Here is a 20,371-nt window from a genome sequence, read left to right as displayed (position 1 = left end):
TCAAGACAGACAGTGTTAAATGCAGAACTTGTAGAGCCAGCCATACCTCAAGACAGACCGTGTTAAATGCAGAACTTGTAGAGCCAGCCATACCTCAAGACAGACCGTGTTAAATGCAGAACTTGTAGAGCCAGCCATACCTCAAGACAGACAGTGTTAAATGCAGAACTTGTAGAGCCAGCCATACCTCAAGACAGACAGTGTTGTTCACCGGCCAGTCATGTAGCTTCCTTTCTGACTTCACAAGTGGAAGCAGTATCTGTCGGCATAGAAAGGTGTAGTCCAATAACACAGAGTGTAGGTCAGCAGAGAAAGGTGAAGTCCAATCATTCTCAGACACTGTGTGTAGTGTCAGCAGAGAAAGTGAGTCCAATCATTCAACACTGTGGTGTGTCAGCAGAGAAGGTGAGTAGCATTGGACTGTGTGTAGGTTTCAGCAGAGAACGGTGAAGTTCATCATTCCAACACTTGTGTAGGTGTCAGCAAGAAAGGTGAACACTCCCACTGGTGAGTGTGTAGTGTCAGCAGAGAAAGGTTTGAAGATCCAGTCATTCCCGCACTGTGTGTAGGTGCAGCAGAGACCGGTGTGAGTCCATCATTCCAACACTGTGGGTTAGTGTCAGCAGAGAAAGGTGAGTCCAATCATTTCCACTGTGTGTAGGTGTCAGCAGAGAAAGGTGAAGTCCAATCATTCCAGCACTGTGTGTAGGTGTCAGCAGAGAAAGGTGAAGTCCAGTCATTCCAGCACTGTGTGTAGGTGTCAGCAGAGAAAGGTGAAGTCCAGTCATTGTACCACTGTGTGTAGGTGTCAGCAGAGAAAGGTGAAGTCCAGTCATTGTACCACTGTGTGTAGGTGTCAGCAGAGAAAGGTGAAGTCCAGTCATTGTACCACTGTGTGTAGGTGTCAGCAGAGAAAGGTGAAGTCCAATCATTGTACCACTGTGTGTAGGTGTCAGCAGAGAAAGGTGAAGTCCAGTCATTCCAACACTGTGTGTAGGTGTCAGCAGAGAAAGGTGAAGTCCAATCATTGTACCACTGTGTGTAGGTGTCAGCAGAGAAAGGTGAAGTCCAGTCATTCCAGCACTGTGTGTAGGTGTCAGCAGAGAAAGGTGAAGTCCAATCATTCCAGCACTGTGTGTAGGTGTCAGCAGAGAAAGGTGAAGTCCAGTCATTCCAACACTGTGTGTAGGTGTCAGCAGAGAAAGGTGAAGTCCAGTCATTCCAGCACTGTGTGTAGGTGTCAGCAGAGAAAGGTGAAGTCCAGTCATTGTACCACTGTGTGTAGGTGTCAGCAGAGAAAGGTGAAGTCCAGTCATTCCAGCACTGTGTGTAGGTGTCAGCAGAGAAAGGTGAAGTCCAATCATTCCAACACTGTGTGTAGGTGTCAGCAGAGAAAGGTGTAGGTGTCAGCAGAGAAAGGTGAAGTCCAGTCATTCCAACACTGTGTGTAGGTGTCAGCAGAGAAAGGTGTAGGTGTCAGCAGAGAAAGGTGAAGTCCAGTCATTCCAGCAGTTGAATTGACTCTGACCAAAGCCCTGAATCCATTCACACGTGGCTGCAGTGAGGACAATGGCAGTCAAGCATCTTTCCCAAGGACACCACACCATGTCCAAAGGGGGCCTCAGACCTCCATCACTGGTCAACAGTAGATCAGAATGCCAGTAACCGATTCCACCATGGTGACTGTTTGAATAAAATAGGTCAAGTACAGAAAGAGAGTGACCTGGTTAGATTATTCAGTCAGTCCAGGCTGGCATTCAGTTTGAAAGAAAAAAAAAAGACTTTTCATTCACATTCAAACTGACAATGGAAAAGATAGCAGTCTGACCATTGACATCCATCAGGAGGAGCGTGGCAGAATGGTTAAGACACTCATCTGCCAATACATACTGTCTGGGGGGTGTGGGTTCCAGTCCCACTACAGGATAGTGAAGGTGTGCAGAAACACTTCTTCAGTATCACACACTGCAGAGAAATGTGTGTGTGTGTGTGTGTGTGTGTGTGTGTGTGTGTGTGTGTGTGTGTGTGTTAGATTTTTAGATATAATTATCTGTCTGTCTGTCTATCTATATAGTAGACACAGTGGATATGATCTAACTGCCCTGGTGGCCATAAAAAAAATTTTGGTACCATAAATCTTTAACCTGAATAATTTTTCATCATGGACTTATAAACTTCTTCATTGACATGGCTTGACCAAGCAGTCCATAGATGATTGAAACAAGTCAGTTATTTCTGACAGCCCTCAACAACTCACCTTTATTTCTCCACATAACTGGTCAGGACTGCTTTGAACAGGTCTTTGTCATGTTATTTCTCCACATAACTGTGGTCAGGACTGCTTTGAACAGGCCTGTGTCATGTTATTTCTCCACATAACTGGTCAGGACTGCTTCGAACAGGTCTGTGTCATGTTATTTCTCCACATAACTGTGGTCAGGACTGCTTTGAACAGGTCTGTGTCATGTTATTTCTCCACATAACTGGTCAGGACTGCTTTGAACAGGTCTGTGTCATGTTATTTCTCCACATAACTGGTCAGGACTGCTTTGAACAGGTCTGTGTCATGTTATTTCTCCACATAACTGTGGTCAGGACTGCTTTGAACAGGTCTGTGTCATGTTATTTCTCCACATAACTGTGGTCAGGACTGCTTTGAACAGGTCTGTGTCATGTTATTTCTCCACATAACTGGTCAGGACTGCTTTGAACAGGTCTGTGTCATGTTATTTCTCCACATAACTGGTCAGGACTGCTTTGAACAGGTCTGTGTCATGTTATTTCTCCACATAACTGGTCAGGACTGCTTTGAACAGGTCTGTGTCATGTTATTTCTCCACATAACTGTGGTCAGGACTGCTTTGAACAGGTCTGTGTCATGTTATTTCTCCACATAACTGTGGTCAGGACTGCTTTGAACAGGTCTCTGTTGCATTATTTCTTCATGTGACTCTTACTTTGTACTGTGGTGCTGTATTTGTGTTGTTTGGTAATGAAGCCTGTACAGCTTGGTAGCCCGCCCCTCCTCCACCTGATGTCCATTTGTCAGGCAGGTTCCTGACGACAGGGGATATAGGGACTGCTTGTGGGCTGCCTCTACTTTCCTCTTTCACCTCCACCTGATGTCCATTTGTCAGACAGGTTCCTGACGACAGGGGATATAGGGACTGCTTGTGGGCTGCCTCTACTTTCCTCTTTCACCTCCACCTGATGTCCATTTGTCAGACAGGTTCCTGACGACAGGGGATATAGGGACTGCTTGTGGGCTGCCTCTACTTTCCTCTTTCACCTCCACCTGATGTCCATTTGTCAGGCAGGTTCCTGACGACAGGGGATATAGGGACTGCTTGTGGGCTGCCTCTACTTTCCTCTTTCACCTCCACCTGATGTCCATTTGTCAGACAGGTTCCTGACGACAGGGGATATAGGGACTGCTTGTGGGCTGCCTCTACTTTCCTCTTTCACCTCCACCTGATGTCCATTTGTCAGACAGGTTCCTGACGACAGGGGATATAGGGACTGCTTGTGGGCTGCCTCTACTTTCCTCTTTCACCTCCACCTGATGTCCATTTGTCAGACAGGTTCCTGACGACAGGGGATATAGGGACTGCTTGTGGGCTGCCTCTACTTTCCTCTTTCACCTCCACCTGATGTCCATTTGTCAGACAGGTTCCTGACGACAGGGGATATAGGGACTGCTTGTGGGCTGCCTCTACTTTCCTCTTTCACCTCCACCTGATGTCCATTTGTCAGACAGGTTCCTGACGACAGGGGATATAGGGACTGCTTGTGGGCTGCCTCTACTTTCCTCTTTCACCTCCACCTGATGTCCATTTGTCAGACAGGTTCCTGACGACAGGGGATATAGGGACTGCTTGTGGGCTGCCTCTACTTTCCTCTTTCACCTCCACCTGATGTCCATTTGTCAGACAGGTTCCTGACGACAGGGGATATAGGGACTGCTTGTGGGCTGCCTCTACTTTCCTCTTTCACCTCCACCTGATGTCCATTTGTCAGACAGGTTCCTGACGACAGGGGATATAGGGACTGCTTGTGGGCTGCCTCTACTTTCCTCTTTCACCTCCACCTGATGTCCATTTGTCAGGCAGGTTCCTGACGACAGGGGATATAGGGACTGCTTGTGGGCTGCCTCTACTTTCCTCTTTCACCTCCACCTGATGTCCATTTGTCAGACAGGTTCCTGACGACAGGGGATATAGGGACTGCTTGTGGGCTGCCTCTACTTTCCTCTTTCACCTCCACCTGATGTCCATTTGTCAGGCAGGTTCCTGACGACAGGGGATATAGGGACTGCTTGTGGGCTGCCTCTACCCTTCTCTTTTCCTCTCTGTCAGTCATATAGAAGAAAGAAAAAATAAACCCCCAAAAACCTACGCGTGCTATTGTACTCCACAAAGAAGCTGATAAGCAGAGAGTGATAGTGAGAGGGCTTCAGATAATGACGCAGTGCCCTCATATAAATGTCCATGGGGAGTGCAGCCTCACAGTGGTAACTGGGCGACTCTGCATGTGGTTCAAGGGGGTCAAGGAACACACCTTATCTCTGCTGGCTGCGACTGGTTTGGTCCTAAATCCTGGCCCCACTCAATGACTGCAAGCTCTTTAATATTGCTTGTCAGGCCTGACGGTCACGTCACTGCTGCTTCGTCACTGAGAGGCAAGGGGGAGAATGTGTACCGGTAAAGATCGACGCCAAGAGATAAACCTGTGTGCAGTCGTTCAGAAGTGAAGTTTTGTGAGGACGTTGGTTTTACTTGGAGGCGACGCCAAGAGATAAATGTGTGTGCAGTCGTTCAGAAGTGAAGTTTTGTGAGGACGTTGGTTTTACTTGGAGGCGACGTCAAGAGATAAACCTGTGTGCAGTCGTTCAGAAGTGAAGTTTTGTGAGGACGTTGGTTTTACTTGGAGGCGACGCCAAGAGATAAACGTGTGTGCAGTCGTTCAGAAGTGAAGTTTTGTGAGGACGTTGGTTTTACTTGGAGGCGACGCCAAGAGATAAACGTGTGTGCAGTTGTTCAGAAGTGAAGTTTTGTGAGGACGTTGGTTTTACTTGGAGGCGACGCCAAGAGATAAACCTGTGTGCAGTCGTTCAGAAGTGAAGTTTTGTGAGGACGTTGGTTTTACTTGGAGGCGACGCCAAGAGATAAACGTGTGTGCAGTCGTTCAGAAGTGAAGTTTTGTGAGGACGTTGGTTTTACTTGGAGGCGACGCCAAGAGATAAACGTGTGTGCAGTTGTTCAGAAGTGAAGTTTTGTGAGGACGTTGGTTTTACTTGGAGGCGACGCCAAGAGATAAACGTGTGTGCAGTCGTTCAGAAGTGAAGTTTCGTGAGGACGTTGGTTTTACTTGGAGGTGGCTGTTGATTTCAGGAAAGGTTGGTGGTGGTGCCGTCTTCCTGGGACTGGACTGCTGCTTTCTTCTTTCTTCGTCTTTTCTGTCCCTGTCTTCTGCTTCTCACTTCTGTCTTCCTTTCCTCCTGTCTTCTGCTTCTCCCTTCTGTCTTCCTTTCCTCCTGTCTTCTGCTTCTCACTTCTGTCTTCCTTTCCTCCTGTCTTCTTCTTCTGACTTCTGTCTTCCTTTCCTCCTGTCTTCTTCTTCTCACTTCTGTCTTCCTTTCCTCCTGTCTTCTTCTTCTCACTTCTGTCTTCCTTTCCTCCTGTCTTCTGCTTCTCACTTCTGTCTTCCTTTCCTCCTGTCTTCTGCTTCTCCCTTCTGTCTTCCTTTCCTCCTGTCTTCTGCTTCTCACTTCTGTCTTCCTTTCCTCCTGTCTTCTGCTTCTCACTTCTGTCTTCCTTTCCTCCTGTCTTCTGCTTCTCCCTTCTGTCTTCCTTTCCTCCTGTCTTCTTCTCACTTCTGTCTTCCTTTCCTCCTGTCTTCTTCTTCTCACTTCTGTCTTCCTTTCCTCCTGTCTTCTCTTCTTTCTTCAGTCTGTGTTGTCCAGTCTGTGTTGTTCTGTCTGTGTTGTCCAGTCTGTGTTGTTCTGTCACTCTTTACAGGTTCTGTTCAGTCTGTGTTGTTCTGTCGCTCTTTACAGGTTCTGTCCAGTCTGTGTTGTTCTGTCTGTGTTGTTCTGTCGCTCTTTACAGGTTCTGTCCAGTCTGTGTTGTTCTGTCACTCTTTACAGGTTCTGTCCAGTCTGTGTTGTTCTGTCACTCTTTACAGGTTCTGTCCAGTCTGTGTTGTCCAGTCTGTGTTGTTCTGTCACTCTTTACAGGTTCTGTCCAGTCTGTGTTGTTCTGTCACTCTTTACAGGTTCTGTCCAGTCTGTGTTGTTCAGTCTGTGTTGTTCTGTCGCTCCTTACAGGTTCTGTCCAGTCTGTGTTGTTCTGTCGCTCTTTACAGGTTCTGTCCAGTCTGTGTTGTTCTGTCACTCTTTACAGGTTCTGTCCAGTCTGTGTTGTTCTGTCACTCTTTACAGGTTCTGTCCAGTCTGTGTTGTTCTGTCGCTCTTTACAGGTTCTGTTCAGTCTGTGTTGTTCTGTCTGTGTTGTTCTGTCGCTCTTTACAGGTTCTGTCCAGTCTGTGTTGTCCAGTCTGTGTTGTTCTGTCACTCTTTACAGGTTCTGTCCAGTCTGTGTTGTTCTGTCACTCTTTACAGGTTCTGTCCAGTCTGTGTTGTTCAGTCTGTGTTGTTCTGTCGCTCCTTACAGGTTCTGTCCAGTCTGTGTTGTTCTGTCACTCTTTACAGGTTCTGTCCAGTCTGTGTTGTTCTGTCACTCTTTACAGGTTCTGTCCAGTCTGTGTTGTCCAGTCTGTGTTGTTCTGTCACTCTTTACAGGTTCTGTCCAGTCTGTGTTGTTCTGTCACTCTTTACAGGTTCTGTCCAGTCTGTGTTGTTCTGTCACTCTTTACAGGTTCTGTCCAGTCTGTGTTGTTCTGTCACTCTTTACAGGTTCTGTCCAGTCTGTGTTGTTCTGTCGCTCCTTACAGGTTCTGTCCAGTCTGTGTTGTTCTGTCACTCTTTACAGGTTCTGTCCAGTCTGTGTTGTTCTGTCACTCTTTACAGGTTCTGTCCAGTCTGTGTTGTTCTGTCGCTCTTTACAGGTTCTGTCCAGTCTGTGTTGTTCTGTCTGTGTTGTTCTGTCGCTCTTTACAGGTTCTGTCCAGTCTGTGTTGTCCAGTCTGTGTTGTTCTGTCACTCTTTACAGGTTCTGTCCAGTCTGTGTTGTTCAGTCTGTGTTGTTCTGTCACTCTTTACAGGTTCTGTCCAGTCTGTGTTGTTCTGTCACTCTTTACAGGTTCTGTCCAGTCTGTGTTGTTCTGTCACTCTTTACAGGTTCTGTCCAGTCTGTGTTGTCCAGTCTGTGTTGTTCTGTCACTCTTTACAGGTTCTGTCCAGTCTGTGTTGTTCTGTCACTCTTTACAGGTTCTGTCCAGTCTGTGTTGTTCAGTCTGTGTTGTTCTGTCGCTCCTTACAGGTTCTGTCCAGTCTGTGTTGTTCTGTCACTCTTTACAGGTTCTGTCCAGTCTGTGTTGTTCTGTCACTCTTTACAGGTTCTGTCCAGTCTGTGTTGTTCTGTCGCTCTTTACAGGTTCTGTTCAGTCTGTGTTGTTCTGTCGCTCTTTACAGGTTCTGTTCAGTCTGTGTTGTCCAGTCTGTGTTGTTCTGTCACTCTTTACAGGTTCTGTCCAGTCTGTGTTGTTCTGTCGCTCTTTACAGGTTCTGTTCAGTCTGTGTTGTTCTGTCGCTCTTTACAGGTTCTGTTCAGTCTGTGTTGTTCTGTCGCTCTTTACAGGTTCTGTTCAGTCTGTGTTGTTCTGTCGCTCTTTACAGGTTCTGTTCAGTCTGTGTTGTTCTGTCGCTCTTTACAGGTTCTGTTCAGTCTGTGTTGTTCTGTCACTCTTTACAGGTTCTGTTCAGTCTGTGTTGTTCTGTCGCTCTTTACAGGTTCTGTTCAGTCTGTGTTGTTCTGTCGCTCTTTACAGGTTCTGTTCAGTCTGTGTTGTCCAGTCTGTGTTGTTCTGTCACTCTTTACAGGTTCTGTCCAGTCTGTGTTGTCCAGTCTGTGTTGTTCTGTCACTCTTTACAGGTTCTGTCCAGTCTGTGTTGTCCAGTCTGTGTTGTTCTGTCACTCTTTACAGGTTCTGTCCAGTCTGTGTTGTTCTGTCACTCTTTACAGGTTCTGTCCAGTCTGTGTTGTTCAGTCTGTGTTGTTCTGTCGCTCTTTACAGGTTCTGTCCAGTCTGTGTTGTTCTGTCACTCTTTACAGGTTCTGTCCAGTCTGTGTTGTCCAGTCTGTGTTGTTCTGTCACTCTTTACAGGTTCTGTCCAGTCTGTGTTGTTCTGTCACTCTTTACAGGTTCTGTCCAGTCTGAGTCTGTGTTGTTCTGTCTGTGTTGTTCTGTCGCTCTTTACAGGTTCTGTCCAGTCTGTGTTGTCCAGTCTGTGTTGTTCTGTCACTCTTTACAGGTTCTGTCCAGTCTGTGTTGTTCTGTCTGTGTTGTTCTGTCACTCTTTACAGGTTCTGTTCAGTCTGTGTTGTTCTGTCACTCTTTACAGGTTCTGTTCAGTCTGTGTTGTTCAGTCTTTGTTGTTCAGTCTTTGTTGTTCAGTCACTCTTTAAGGTTCTTTTCAGTCTTTGATGTTCAGTCTTTGTTGTTCAGTTTTTGATGTTCTGTCACTCTTTATATGTTCTGTTCAGTCTGTGTTGGTCATCTTTGTTATTCACTCATTGTTCTGTCACTCTTTAAGGGTTCTTTTCTCTCTTTGTTGTCCAGTCTTTGTTCTTCATCTGGTGCTGCTGCTTGTGTTGAATTTTCTCTTACTGTTTCTCCTATCTGCACTTTCTTTCTCCTGTTTATTCCCTCTCACTCTCCATCTTTGTGTTCAGTCTCCTCCTCCGTCCTTTCTCCTATCTTCACCTTACTCCTCCTCCTCGCTTTCTCCTCATTTCTCCTCCATCCTTTCTCCTATCTTCACCTTACTCCTCCTCGCTTTCTCCTCTGTCCTTTCTCCTACCTTCACCTTACTCCTCCTCCTCGCTTTCTCCTCATTTCTCCTCCATCCTTCTCCTACCTTCACCTTACTCCTCCTCCTCGCTTTCTCCTCATTTCTCCTCAGTCCTTTCTCCTACCTTCACCTTACTCCTCCTTGCTTTCTCCTCATTTCTCCTTCGTCCTTTCTCCTACCTTCACCTTACTCCTCCTCGCTTTCCCCTCATTTCTCCTCTGTCCTTTCTCCTATCTTCACCTTACTCCTCCTCGCTTTCTCCTCATTTCTCCTCCGTCCTTTCTCCTACCTTCACCTTACTCCTCCTCGCTTTCTCCTCATTTCTCCTCCGTCCTTTCTCCTACCTTCACCTTACTCCTCCTCGCTTTCTCCTCATTTCTCCTCCGTCCTTTTTTTCTCCTGCTCTCTCCCTATCTTTTCTCCCCTTTCTCTTTCACCTCCTCCTCCTCCTCCTCCTCCTCTTTCACCTCCTCCTCCTCCCCTTTCACCTCCTCCTCTTTCACCTCCTCCTCTTTCACCTCCTCCTCCTCCTCTTTCACCTCCTCCTCTTTCACCTCCTCCTCCTCCTCTTTCACCTCCTCCTCCTCCTCTTTCACCTCCTCCTCCTCTTTCACCTCCTCCTCCTCCTCTTTCACCTCCTCCTCTTTCACCTCCTCCTCCTCCTCTTTCACCTCCTCCTCCTCTTTCACCTCCTCCTCCTCCTCTTTCACCTCCTCCTCTTTTTCCTTACCTTTTTCTCTTCACCCCCCCCCCTTCCATCCACAGCCCCCCCCCCCTCCTCCTGTGTTTGTCCATGCAGTGATCCAGCTGAAACCGGTGTACTGTGTCAGTTTCCTTGTCAACAAACAGTAAGAGAGGTTCTTATAGGGTACACACACACACACACACACACACACACACATGGACATCACTTTATAATGATCTGACATGAAGTCTACACACCCAACAGTGGAGGCTGGAAAGCACCACCAAGTGACAGAGGTGAGAGAGAGGGAAGTCAGAGCTTATGTAGAGACATCAAAAATATCAGTTATACTAAGATTGGTGACTGACCTTGAAGAGGAGCTGACTGTAGAGAAGACATTGTTTAACCCCCACCCCCACCCCCCCTCTCCACCCCCACCATCCCCCCACAGCTGTTTTCCATGACAGATGACAGCGCCCCCTGGCTTCTCAACTGGCCCTCCTTTGTCTCCCTTGTCAGCCTGAGCTGAAAATAGAAACAGGATTTGGGGCAGGATTTATGACACCCCTTTCCACTTCCCCTGCCACCCCCAGCCCCTCTCCACTGCCACCCCACCCCCTCTCCCTCCTCAGGGGGGACAGTTTATAAAGGAGCAGTGACTTTGCCTCAAGAGCACAGCTGACTTTGGGGGACAGTGTGTTGAGGGAGGAAGGGGGAATGTTGCTCTGAGGAGCAGTGTGGACTGGGAGTAAAATCATGAACTGTTGCTGTGTCACTTCAGGTAACATCATGAACTTTGTTGCTGTGTGAGTGTTTTGTGTGTGTGTGTGTGTGTGTGTGTGTGTGTGTGTTTCCCCTCTCACCATGTGCATTCAGTGGAGGTGAATTAAGAAATGGTGGATTGTGACTGTGATGTGTGTGGATGGAGGGAGGGAAGAGTTTGTGTTCTTTCCTCTGTCCTGTCCTTCGGGCTGTCAGTGTCAGTGGATTTCTCCTGTCACAAATTTGGAGGGGGGGGGGGGGAACTGAGGTGCAGTCATCACAGTTTGCCTGAACATTTTTTTTGTTATATGTGTATTTGTTTATGTTGGTTTGAAAAAAAAAAAATCATGTATGATGAATTAATCATATGAATAATTTTCTACCAATCAAAAAGACATTTAAAAAATAAAAATAAATAAAAACATATCAAGCCTTGATTCTTGATGATAGCTGTTCCCAATAATTTTGCTGTACTCAGGACTTCACATTGCCTTCAAAAGACTGCTAGGTGTTGATGTTGGTCAGGTTTGATCACTTCAACATCAACATGTTGATCTGCTAGGTGTTGATTGTGAGACTAGGTCTCTGGCCACACGTGTGCACACATGCCCACCCACCCAGCCACCCAGCCACACACACACATACACACACACAAATGCATGCACACATGCACTCATGCACCCCCCCCCCCCCCTCCCAAGGAAGCTTTGAGGCAGACTGTGACATTGATGTTGTGTGTGTGGACAGCTGATCGACCACCTGATGGCAGGCGTGGAGGACATCATTGGTCGCACCAGCCACAACTCCTTAAAAAACAGGTGATGCTTCCTTGGCTTGACTTGGGTCAGGTTGTTGTGTCTGTGTGTTGTGTTGTAGTGTGTTGATTCTTGTTTGTAGTGTGTTGTATTATTGTCACTTGTGTTATATCTGTTTGGTTTTGTTGTTGTTGCTTTTTTGTGTTATTTTGTGGTGTGTTGTAGTGTGTTATTTTGTGGTGTGTTGTAGTGTGTTATTTTGTGGTGTGTTGTAGTGTGTTATTTTGTGGTGTGTTGTAGTGTGTTATTTTGTGGTGTGTTGTAGTGTGTATTGTGTGTTGTAGTGTGTTATTTTGTGGTGTGTTGTAGTGAGTTATTTTGTGGTGTGTTGTAGTGTGTTATTTTGTGGTGTGTTGTAGTGAGTTATTTTGTGGTGTGTTGTAGTGTGTTATTTTGTGGTGTGTTGTAGTGTGTTATTTTGTGGTGTGTTGTAGTGTGTTATTTTGTGGTGTGTTGTAGTGTGTTATTTTGTGGTGTGTTGTAGTGTGTTATTTTGTGGTGTGTTGTAGTGAGTTATTTTGTGGTGTGTTGTAATGTGTTATATTGTGATGTGTGTTGTAGTGTGTTATTTTGTGGTGTGTTGTAGTGTGTTATTTTGTGGTGTGTTGTAGTGTGTTATTTTGTGGTGTGTTGTAATGTGTTATATTGTGATGTGTGTTGTAGTGTGTTATTTTGTGGTGTGTTGTAGTGTGTTATTTTGTGTTGTGCATTGTAGTGAGTTATTTTGTGATGTGTGTTGTAGTGTGTTATTTTGTGATGTGTGTTGTAGTGTTATTTTGTGTTGTGCATTGTAGTGAGTTATATTGTGATGTGTGTTGTAGTGTGTTATTTTGTGGTGTGTTGTAGTGTGTTATTTTGTGATGTGTGTTGTAGTGTGTTATTTTGTGATGTGTGTTGTAGTGTTATTTTGTGTTCTGTGTTGTAATGTGTTACATTGTGATGTGTGTTGTAGTGTTATTTTGTGTTCTGTGTTGTAATGTGTTATATTGTGATGTGTGTTGTAGTGTGTTATTTTGTAATGTGTGTTGTAGTGTGTTATATTGTGATGTGTGTTGTAGTTTGTTATTTTGTGATGTAGTGTGTTATTTTGTGATGTGTGTTATTTTGTGATGTGCTGTAGTGTGTTATATTGTGATGTGTGTTGTAGTTTGTTATTTTGTGATGTAGTGTGTTATTTTGTGATGTGTGTTATTTTGTGATGTGTGTTGTAGTGTTATTTTGTGTTCCGTGTTGTAATGTGTTATATTGTGATGTGTGTTGTAGTGTGTTATTTTGTGGTGTGTGTTGTAGTGTGTTATTTTGTGATGTGTGTTGTAGTGTGTTATTTTGTAATGTGTGTTGTAGTGTGTTATATTGTGATGTGTGTTGTAGTTTGTTATTTTGTGATGTGTTGTAGTGTGTTATTTTGTGATGTGTGTTATTTTGTGATGTGCTGTAGTGTGTTATTTTGTGATGTGTGTTGTAGTCTGTTATTTTGTGACGTGTGGTTGTGTGTTATATTGTGATGTGTGTTATAGTTTGTATTTTGTGATGTGTTGTAGTGTGTTCTTTTTTTATATGTGTTGTAGTGTGTTATTTTGTGATGTGTGTTGTAGTGTGTTATTTTGTTATGTGTTTAGTGTGTTATTTTATGATGTGTTGTTTTGTGCTGTATGTGTCATGTTGTGGCGTGTTGTGTTGCAATGTGTTATTATATGATGTGTTTTGTTGTGCTGGGTGTGTCATGTTGTGGTGTGTTGTGTTGTGGTGTGTTATTATATGATGTGTTGTGTTTTGTTGTGCTGCGTGTGTCATGTTGTGGCGTGTTGTGTTGTGGTGTGTTATTATATGATGTGTTGTGTTCTGTTGTGCTGCGTGTGTCATGTTGTGGCGTGTTGTGTTGTCGTGTGTTATTATATGATGTGTTGTGTTTTGTTGTGCTGCATGTGTCATGTTGTGTAGTGTAAAAAAAAAGTTTAAAAAGCAGTGTTTAATGTATTCACAGCACTATATACATAAATTCAATATTATTATCATTTTATTTTTGTCTTTAAATTGTGTTACAACTACTGCTGCTGTTTTCATCATGATACTTATTACTCCTTTAATCTCCTGCTAGGCGTTGATGTTGGTCAGGTTTGATCACTTCAAGATCAACATGTTGATCTGCTAGGTGTTGATGTTGGTCAGGTTTGATCACTTCAAGATCAACATGTTGATCTGCTAGGTGTTGATGTTGGTCAGGTTTGATCACTTCAAGATCAGCATGTTGATCTGCTAGGTGTTGATGTTGGTCAGGTTTGATCACTTCAACATCAACATGTTGATCTGCTAGGTGTTGATGTTGGTCAGGTTTGATCACTTCAGCATCAATGTACTGACCTGCTAGATGATGTTGTGCAGGTTTGATCACTTCAGCATCAATGTACTGACCTGCTAGGTGATGTTGGTCAGGTTTGATCACTTCAACATCAATATGCTGACCTGCTAGGTGATGTGCAGGTTTGATCACTTCAACATCAATGTACTGACCTGTTAGGTGATGTTGGTCAGGTTTGATCACTTCAACATCAATGTGCTGACCTGCTAGGTGATGTTGGTCAGGTTTGATCACTTCAACATCAATGTGCTGACCTGCTAGGTGATGTGCAGGTTTGATCACTTCAACATCAATGTACTGACCTGCTAGGTGATGTGCAGGTTTGATCACTTCAACATCAATGTGCTGACCTGCTAGGTGATGTGCAGGTTTGATCACTTCAACATCAATGTACTGACCTGCTAGGTGATGTGCAGGTTTGATCACTTCAACATCAATGTACTGACCTGCTAGGTGCAGGTTTGATCACTTCAACATCAATGTACTGACCTGCTAGGTGCAGGTTTGATCACTTCAACATCAATGTACTGACCTGCTAGGTGATGTTGTGCAGGTTTGATCACTTCAACTTCAATGTACTGACCTGCTAGGTGCAGGTTTGATCACTTCAACATCAATGTACTGACCTGCTAGGTGATGTTGGTCAGGTTTGATCACTTCAACATCAATGTACTGACCTGCTAGGTGATGTTGGTCAGGTTTGATCACTTCAACATCAATGTACTGACCTGCTAGGTGATGTTGGTCAGGTTTGATCACTTCAACATCAATGTACTGACCTGCTAGGTGATGTTGTGCAGGTTTGAGCACTTCAACATCCGGTACCTGAAGCCCCTGTTGCTGAAGGAGAAGCCCCAGACGCGGGAGACGTCCATCCTGACAGTGCTGTCACGCCTCAACGTGCGTGACGCCATGCACCACATCACCTCGCACGGAACCTTCCTCGGTCCTCTCCTGGTCTCCGACCCCCCTCTCTCCACTGGGGATGCCACCAACAACCACAAAGTGTCTGCCGTGTCCCTCGAGTGAGTTATCACACACACACTGGTACATTGTTTGGGGACTGAAGGGACTGAGGTCAGTTTTTGTTGGGTGTCTTCTCATGTGGGCATTCATGGCAATGAAGCTGCTGATAAAACAGCTAAAAGAGGAACACAAGATTCAGAAAAATCGACCAAAATACATGTCTGTCTTTCCATAAAAGAGGCATACACTTTGTTAGAAAAATCAGCATGGGGTCGATTTCATAACCAATGGAAGGAAAAGTTTTTAAAACATAAAGGGACATTATTCCCCAAGAATATTATTAAAGAAAAGATACCAAGTCCATCAGCTTGCAAAACAAGATTAATAACCAACTTTCTTCCGTATAAAACTTTTGTTTTTGTTTTCTTGTCCCGGACTTTCTTGGGTCGACCACCGTTTAATTCATTATAACAGTTCAGAGCAGATGGAAAAGAAAGGGAAAAAACCAAGAAAAAAAACAATTTTGAATGCAGTGAACATTAACAATAACATCGTCATCATAAGTCGTTATACTTATATTGTTCTTTTTCTTTTTTTTCAAATCAGTTTAGTCCATATACAACTTGATGCGCTGAAGACAAATTATGGTGAAAATGTTACATGCATCCAGTTCAGCTAGCATCATTGTTTGTTTCACTGTCAGCAGTTACGTACCTTCTTGCCCAAGTATTTCAAAGAGAATAACTATTCTGCACATGATTTTTGGAAAGTTATTTCTGACGAGGTTCTTATGGTCAAACTTTCACAGGCATTAGTTCATAGCCCTATTTCTATATTCCTTTAATGCACTTCGGAATTGTGTTAATGGTTTCTGATTATTATTATCATTATTGAATTGTTAGTGTTAAATGTAATTGCATGTTAGTTATGCATTTTTTGGTAGTTTACCTTTTCTGTTCCCCTCCACCCCCGCTTTTTCTTTTTATCTTTTTGACTCACTTGTGTAAACAAAGTAAGTCTATGTTTTAACCCGGTGTTTGGTTGTCTGTGTGTGTGTCTGTGTGTCCGTGGTAAACTTTAACATTGACATTTTCTCTGCAAATACTTTGTCAGTTGACACCAAATTAGGCATAAAAATAGGAAAAATTCAGTTCTTTCCAGTCATCTTGTTTATAACAATATTCCACCTCTGGGATGGGCACAAAAAAAAAAAAAAAAAAAATGAAGCCTAATTATATGCAAACTGCATTTACTGTTATATTTATATTTTTTGTATTCTCTAAACTTGGCACTTTGATCTGATATTCTGACCCAACAACAAGAGCAGTCATTATTATCATTTTTTGTTCGTACAGGAACTTCTTTTGCTAAGCATGGAAGTTTTAATTATTTTGCAAACGTTTTGGTGCAGATAGTAAAAAATGGAAAATACTCTGTAATTAATGCTAGGGGAATTAATTCGCTTTAAACTGATCTTTCTCATCTTAAACATTACAATTTGAAATTATACACAATACATAAAAAGCTTGGATTTTTTTTTCAGTGTATCACATGTGAGTCTTGAAGGCCTTGCCTCTCTTGTTTTTTAATAGTCTAATATCACTGATAGTAAAAAGACGCTAAACTAAAGAACGAACACACACACACACACACAGTTTTCCTTGCTAACAGACTGTGTGTCGTTGCTTTCAGTGAGCATGAAGTGTACTTCTCGCCCCCCTCCACAGTGCTGGACATCCATGCTGTGGAGTCTGTGTACTCCAGGAAGGACGTGGACGACTCTCTGATGCACCACGTGCTGGAGGACGCCATGTTCAGGCCTCGCAAGACGGTGAGGCTTCACAGGGTGCTGGGTGCTGGACAGACTGCAGTCAGTCAGTCAGTGTGGACAGAGTGCAGTCAGTCAGTCAGTGTGGGCAGAGTGCAGTCAGTCAGTCAGTGTGGACAGAGGGCAGTCAGTCAGTGTGGACAGAGGGGAGTCAGTCAGTCAGTGTGGACAGAGTGCAGTCAGTCAGTCAGTCAGTGTGGACAGACTGCAGTCAGTCAGTCAGTGTGGGCAGAGGGGAGTCAGTCAGTCAGTGTGGACAGAGTGCAGTCAGTCAGTGTGGACAGAGGGGAGTCAGTCAGTCAGTGTGGACAGAGTGCAGTCAGTCAGTCAGTCAGTGTGGACAGAGTGCAGTCAGTCAGTCAGTCAGTGTGGACAGAGTGCAGTCAGTCAGTCAGTGTGGGCAGAGTGCAGTCAGTCAGTCAGTCAGTGTGGACAGAGTGCAGTCAGTCAGTCAGTGTGGACAGAGTGCAGTCAGTCAGTCAGTCAGTGTGGACAGAGTGCAGTCAGTCAGTCAGTGTGGACAGAGTGGAGTCAGTCAGTGTGGACAGAGTGCAGTCAGTGTGGACAGAGTGCAGTCAGTCAGTCAGTGTGGACAGACTGCAGTCAGTCAGTCAGTGTGGACAGAGTGCAGTCAGTCAGTCAGTCAGTGTGGACAGAGTGGAGACAGTCAGTCAGTGTGGACAGTGTGCAGTCAGTCAGTCAGTGTGGACAGAAGGGAGTCAGTCAGTCAGTGTGGACAGTGTGCAGTCAGTCAGTCAGTGTGGACAGAGGGGAGTCAGTCAGTCAGTGTGGACAGAGTGCAGTCAGTCAGTCAGTGTGGGCAGAGTGCAGTCAGTCAGTGTGGACAGAGTGGAGTCAGTCCGTCAGTGTGGGCAGAGTGCAGTCAGTCAGTCAGTCAGTGTGGACAGATTGCAGTCAGTCAGTGTGGACAGAGTGCAGTCAGTCAGTCAGTGTGGGCAGAGTGGAGTCAGTCAGTCAGTGTGGACAGAGTGCAGTCAGTGTGGACAGAGTGCAGTCAGTCAGTCAGTGTGGCCAGAGTGGAGTCAGTGTGGACAGAGTGCAGTCAGTCAGTCAGTGTGGACAGAGTGGAGTCAGTCAGTCAGTGTGGACAGAGTGGAGTCAGTGTGGACAGAGTGCAGTCAGTCAGTCAGTGTGGGCAGAGTGCAGTCAGTCAGTCAGTGTGGACAGAGTGCAGTCAGTCAGTCAGTGTGGCCAGAGTGCAGTCAGTCAGTCAGTCAGTGTGGACAGAGTGCAGTCAGTCAGTCAGTGTGGACAGAGTGCAGTCAGTCAGTCAGTGTGGACAGAGTGCAGTCAGTCAGTCAGTGTGGACAGAGTGCAGTCAGTCAGTGCAGTCAGTCAGTGTGGGCAGAGTGCAGTCAGTCAGTCAGTGTGGACAGAGTGCAGTCAGTCAGTCAGTGTGGACAGAGTGCAGTCAGTCAGTCAGTGTGGACAGAGTGCAGTCAGTCAGTCAGTGTGGGCAGAGTGGAGTCAGTCAGTCAGTGTGGACAGAGTGCAGTCAGTGTGGACAGAGTGCAGTCAGTCAGTCAGTGTGGCCAGAGTGGAGTCAGTGTGGACAGAGTGCAGTCAGTCAGTCAGTGTGGACAGAGTGGAGTCAGTCAGTCAGTGTGGACAGAGTGGAGTCAGTGTGGACAGAGTGCAGTCAGTCAGTCAGTGTGGACAGAGTGGAGTCAGTCAGTGTGGACAGAGTGCAGTCAGTCAGTCAGTGTGGACAGAGTGGAGTCAGTCAGTCAGTGTGGACAGAGTGGAGTCAGTCAGTCAGTGTGGACAGAGTGGAGTCAGTGTGGACAGAGTGCAGTCAGTCAGTCAGTCAGTGTGGACAGAGTGCAGTCAGTCAGTGTGGACAGAGTGCAGTCAGTCAGTCAGTGTGGACAGAGTGCAGTCAGTCAGTCAGTGTGGACAGAGTGCAGTCAGTCAGTCAGTGTGGACAGAGTGCAGTCAGTCAGTGTGGACAGAGTGCAGTCAGTCAGTCAGTGTGGACAGAGTGCAGTCAGTCAGTCAGTGTGGACAGAGGGGAGTCAGTCAGTCAGTCAGTGTGGACAGAGTGCAGTCAGTCAGTCAGTGTGGGCAGAGTGCAGTCAGTCAGTGTGGACAGAGTGCAGTCAGTCAGTCAGTGTGGACAGAGTGCAGTCAGTCAGTCAGTGTGGACAGAGTGCAGTCAGTCAGTGTGGGCAGAGTGCAGTCAGTCAGTCAGTGTGGACAGAGGGGAGTCAGTCAGTCAGTCAGTGTGGACAGAGTGCAGTCAGTCAGTCAGTGTGGGCAGAGTGCAGTCAGTCAGTGTGGACAGAGTGCAGTCAGTCAGTCAGTGTGGACAGAGTGCAGTCAGTCAGTGTGGGCAGAGTGCAGTCAGTCAGTCAGTGTGGACAGAGGGGAGTCAGTCAGTCAGTGTGGACAGAGTGCAGTCAGTCAGTGTGGACAGAGTGCAGTCAGTCAGTCAGTCAGTGTGGACAGAGTGCAGTCAGTCAGTCAGTGTGGACAGAGTGCAGTCAGTCAGTCAGTCAGTGTGGACAGAGTGCAGTCAGTCAGTCAGTGTGGACAGAGTGCAGTCAGTGTGGACAGAGGGCAGTCAGTCAGTCAGTGTGGACAGAGTGCAGTCAGTCAGTCAGTGTGGACAGAGTGCAGTCAGTCAGTCAGTCAGTGTGGACAGAGTGGAGACAGTCAGTCAGTGTGGACAGAGGGGAGTCAGTCAGTCAGTGTGGGCAGAGTGCAGTCAGTCAGTCAGTCAGTGTGGACAGAGGGGAGTCAGTCAGTCAGTGTGGGCAGAGTGCAGTCAGTCAGTCAGTGTGGGCAGAGTGCAGTCAGTCAGTCAGTGTGGACAGAGTGCAGTCAGTGTGGACAGAGTGCAGTCAGTCAGTCAGTGTGGACAGAGGGCAGTCAGTCAGTCAGTGTGGACAGAGTGCAGTCAGTCAGTCAGTGTGGACAGAGGGGAGTCAGTCAGTCAGTGTGGGCAGAGTGCAGTCAGTGTGGACAGAGGGCAGTCAGTCAGTCAGTGTGGACAGAGGGCAGTCAGTCAGTCAGTGTGGACAGAGTGCAGTCAGTCAGTCAGTGTGGACAGAGTGCAGTCAGTCAGTCAGTGTGGACAGAGTGCAGTCAGTCAGTCAGTGTGGGCAGAGTGCAGTCAGTCAGTCAGTGTGGGCAGAGTGCAGTCAGTCAGTCAGTGTGGACAGAGTGCAGTCAGTCAGTCAGTGTGGACAGAGTGCAGTCAGTCAGTCAGTCAGTGTGGACAGAGTGCAGTCAGTCAGTGTGGGCAGAGTGCAGTCAGTGTGGACAGAGTGCAGTCAGTTAGTCAGTGTGGACAGAGTGCAGTCAGTCAGTCAGTGTGGACAGAGTGCAGTCAGTCAGTCAGTCAGTGTGGACAGAGTGCAGTCAGTCAGTCAGTGTGGACAGAGTGCAGTCAGTGTGGACAGAGTGCAGTCAGTCAGTCAGTCAGTGTGGACAGAGTGCAGTCAGTCAGTCAGTCAGTGTGGACAGAGTGCAGTCAGTCAGTCAGTGTGGACAGAGTGCAGTCAGTCAGTGTGGACAGAGTGCAGTCAGTCAGTCAGTGTGGACAGAGTGCAGTCAGTCAGTCAGTGTGGACAGAGTGCAGTCAGTCAGTGTGGACAGAGTGCAGTCAGTCAGTCAGTGTGGACAGAGTGCTGTCAGTCAGTCAGTGTGGGCAATGGGCATGATTCACACACAGCCATCAAGTCAGGACAAGTCTTGTGAAATGACAGGACCATTTTCAGGGCTGGAAAAGTCTTGGTAAATGCTGGATTTAACAAACCATTTTCAGGGCTGGAAAAGTCTTGGTAAATGCTGGATTTAACAAACCATTTTCAGGGCTGGAAAAGTCTTGGTAAATGCTGGATTTAACAAACCATTTTCAGGGCTGGAAAAGTCTTGGTAAAACGACAGAACCATGTCCACTGACCTTTTCCATCAGCAGTATAGGAGACTGCGACCGGGGCATCTACATTCAGTTTCGCAC

The 20,371-nt window shown here is 46.1% G+C and overlaps 1 protein-coding gene across 1 annotated transcript in view; it reads left to right on the top strand.

Moving 5' to 3' along the window:
- The window catches only part of LOC143285561 (putative Na(+)/H(+) antiporter nhx-9), a 73,635-nt gene that overhangs the window by 46,452 nt on the left and 6,812 nt on the right, over positions 1–20,371 (top strand). Inside the window, exons 8-10 of the mRNA XM_076592948.1 lie at positions 11,166–11,236; positions 14,393–14,617; positions 16,251–16,389. Of these exons, the coding sequence (XP_076449063.1) occupies positions 11,166–11,236; positions 14,393–14,617; positions 16,251–16,389 (435 nt within the window). The remainder of the gene's footprint in view (positions 1–11,165; positions 11,237–14,392; positions 14,618–16,250; positions 16,390–20,371) is intronic.

This window comes from Babylonia areolata, chromosome 9 (genome assembly GCF_041734735.1).
Source record: "Babylonia areolata isolate BAREFJ2019XMU chromosome 9, ASM4173473v1, whole genome shotgun sequence".
NCBI classification, from domain to species: Eukaryota; Metazoa; Mollusca; class Gastropoda; order Neogastropoda; family Buccinidae; genus Babylonia; species Babylonia areolata.
The sequence above is the reverse complement of the archived record's forward strand: the minus strand, read 5'-3'. Positions and strand labels throughout refer to the sequence as shown.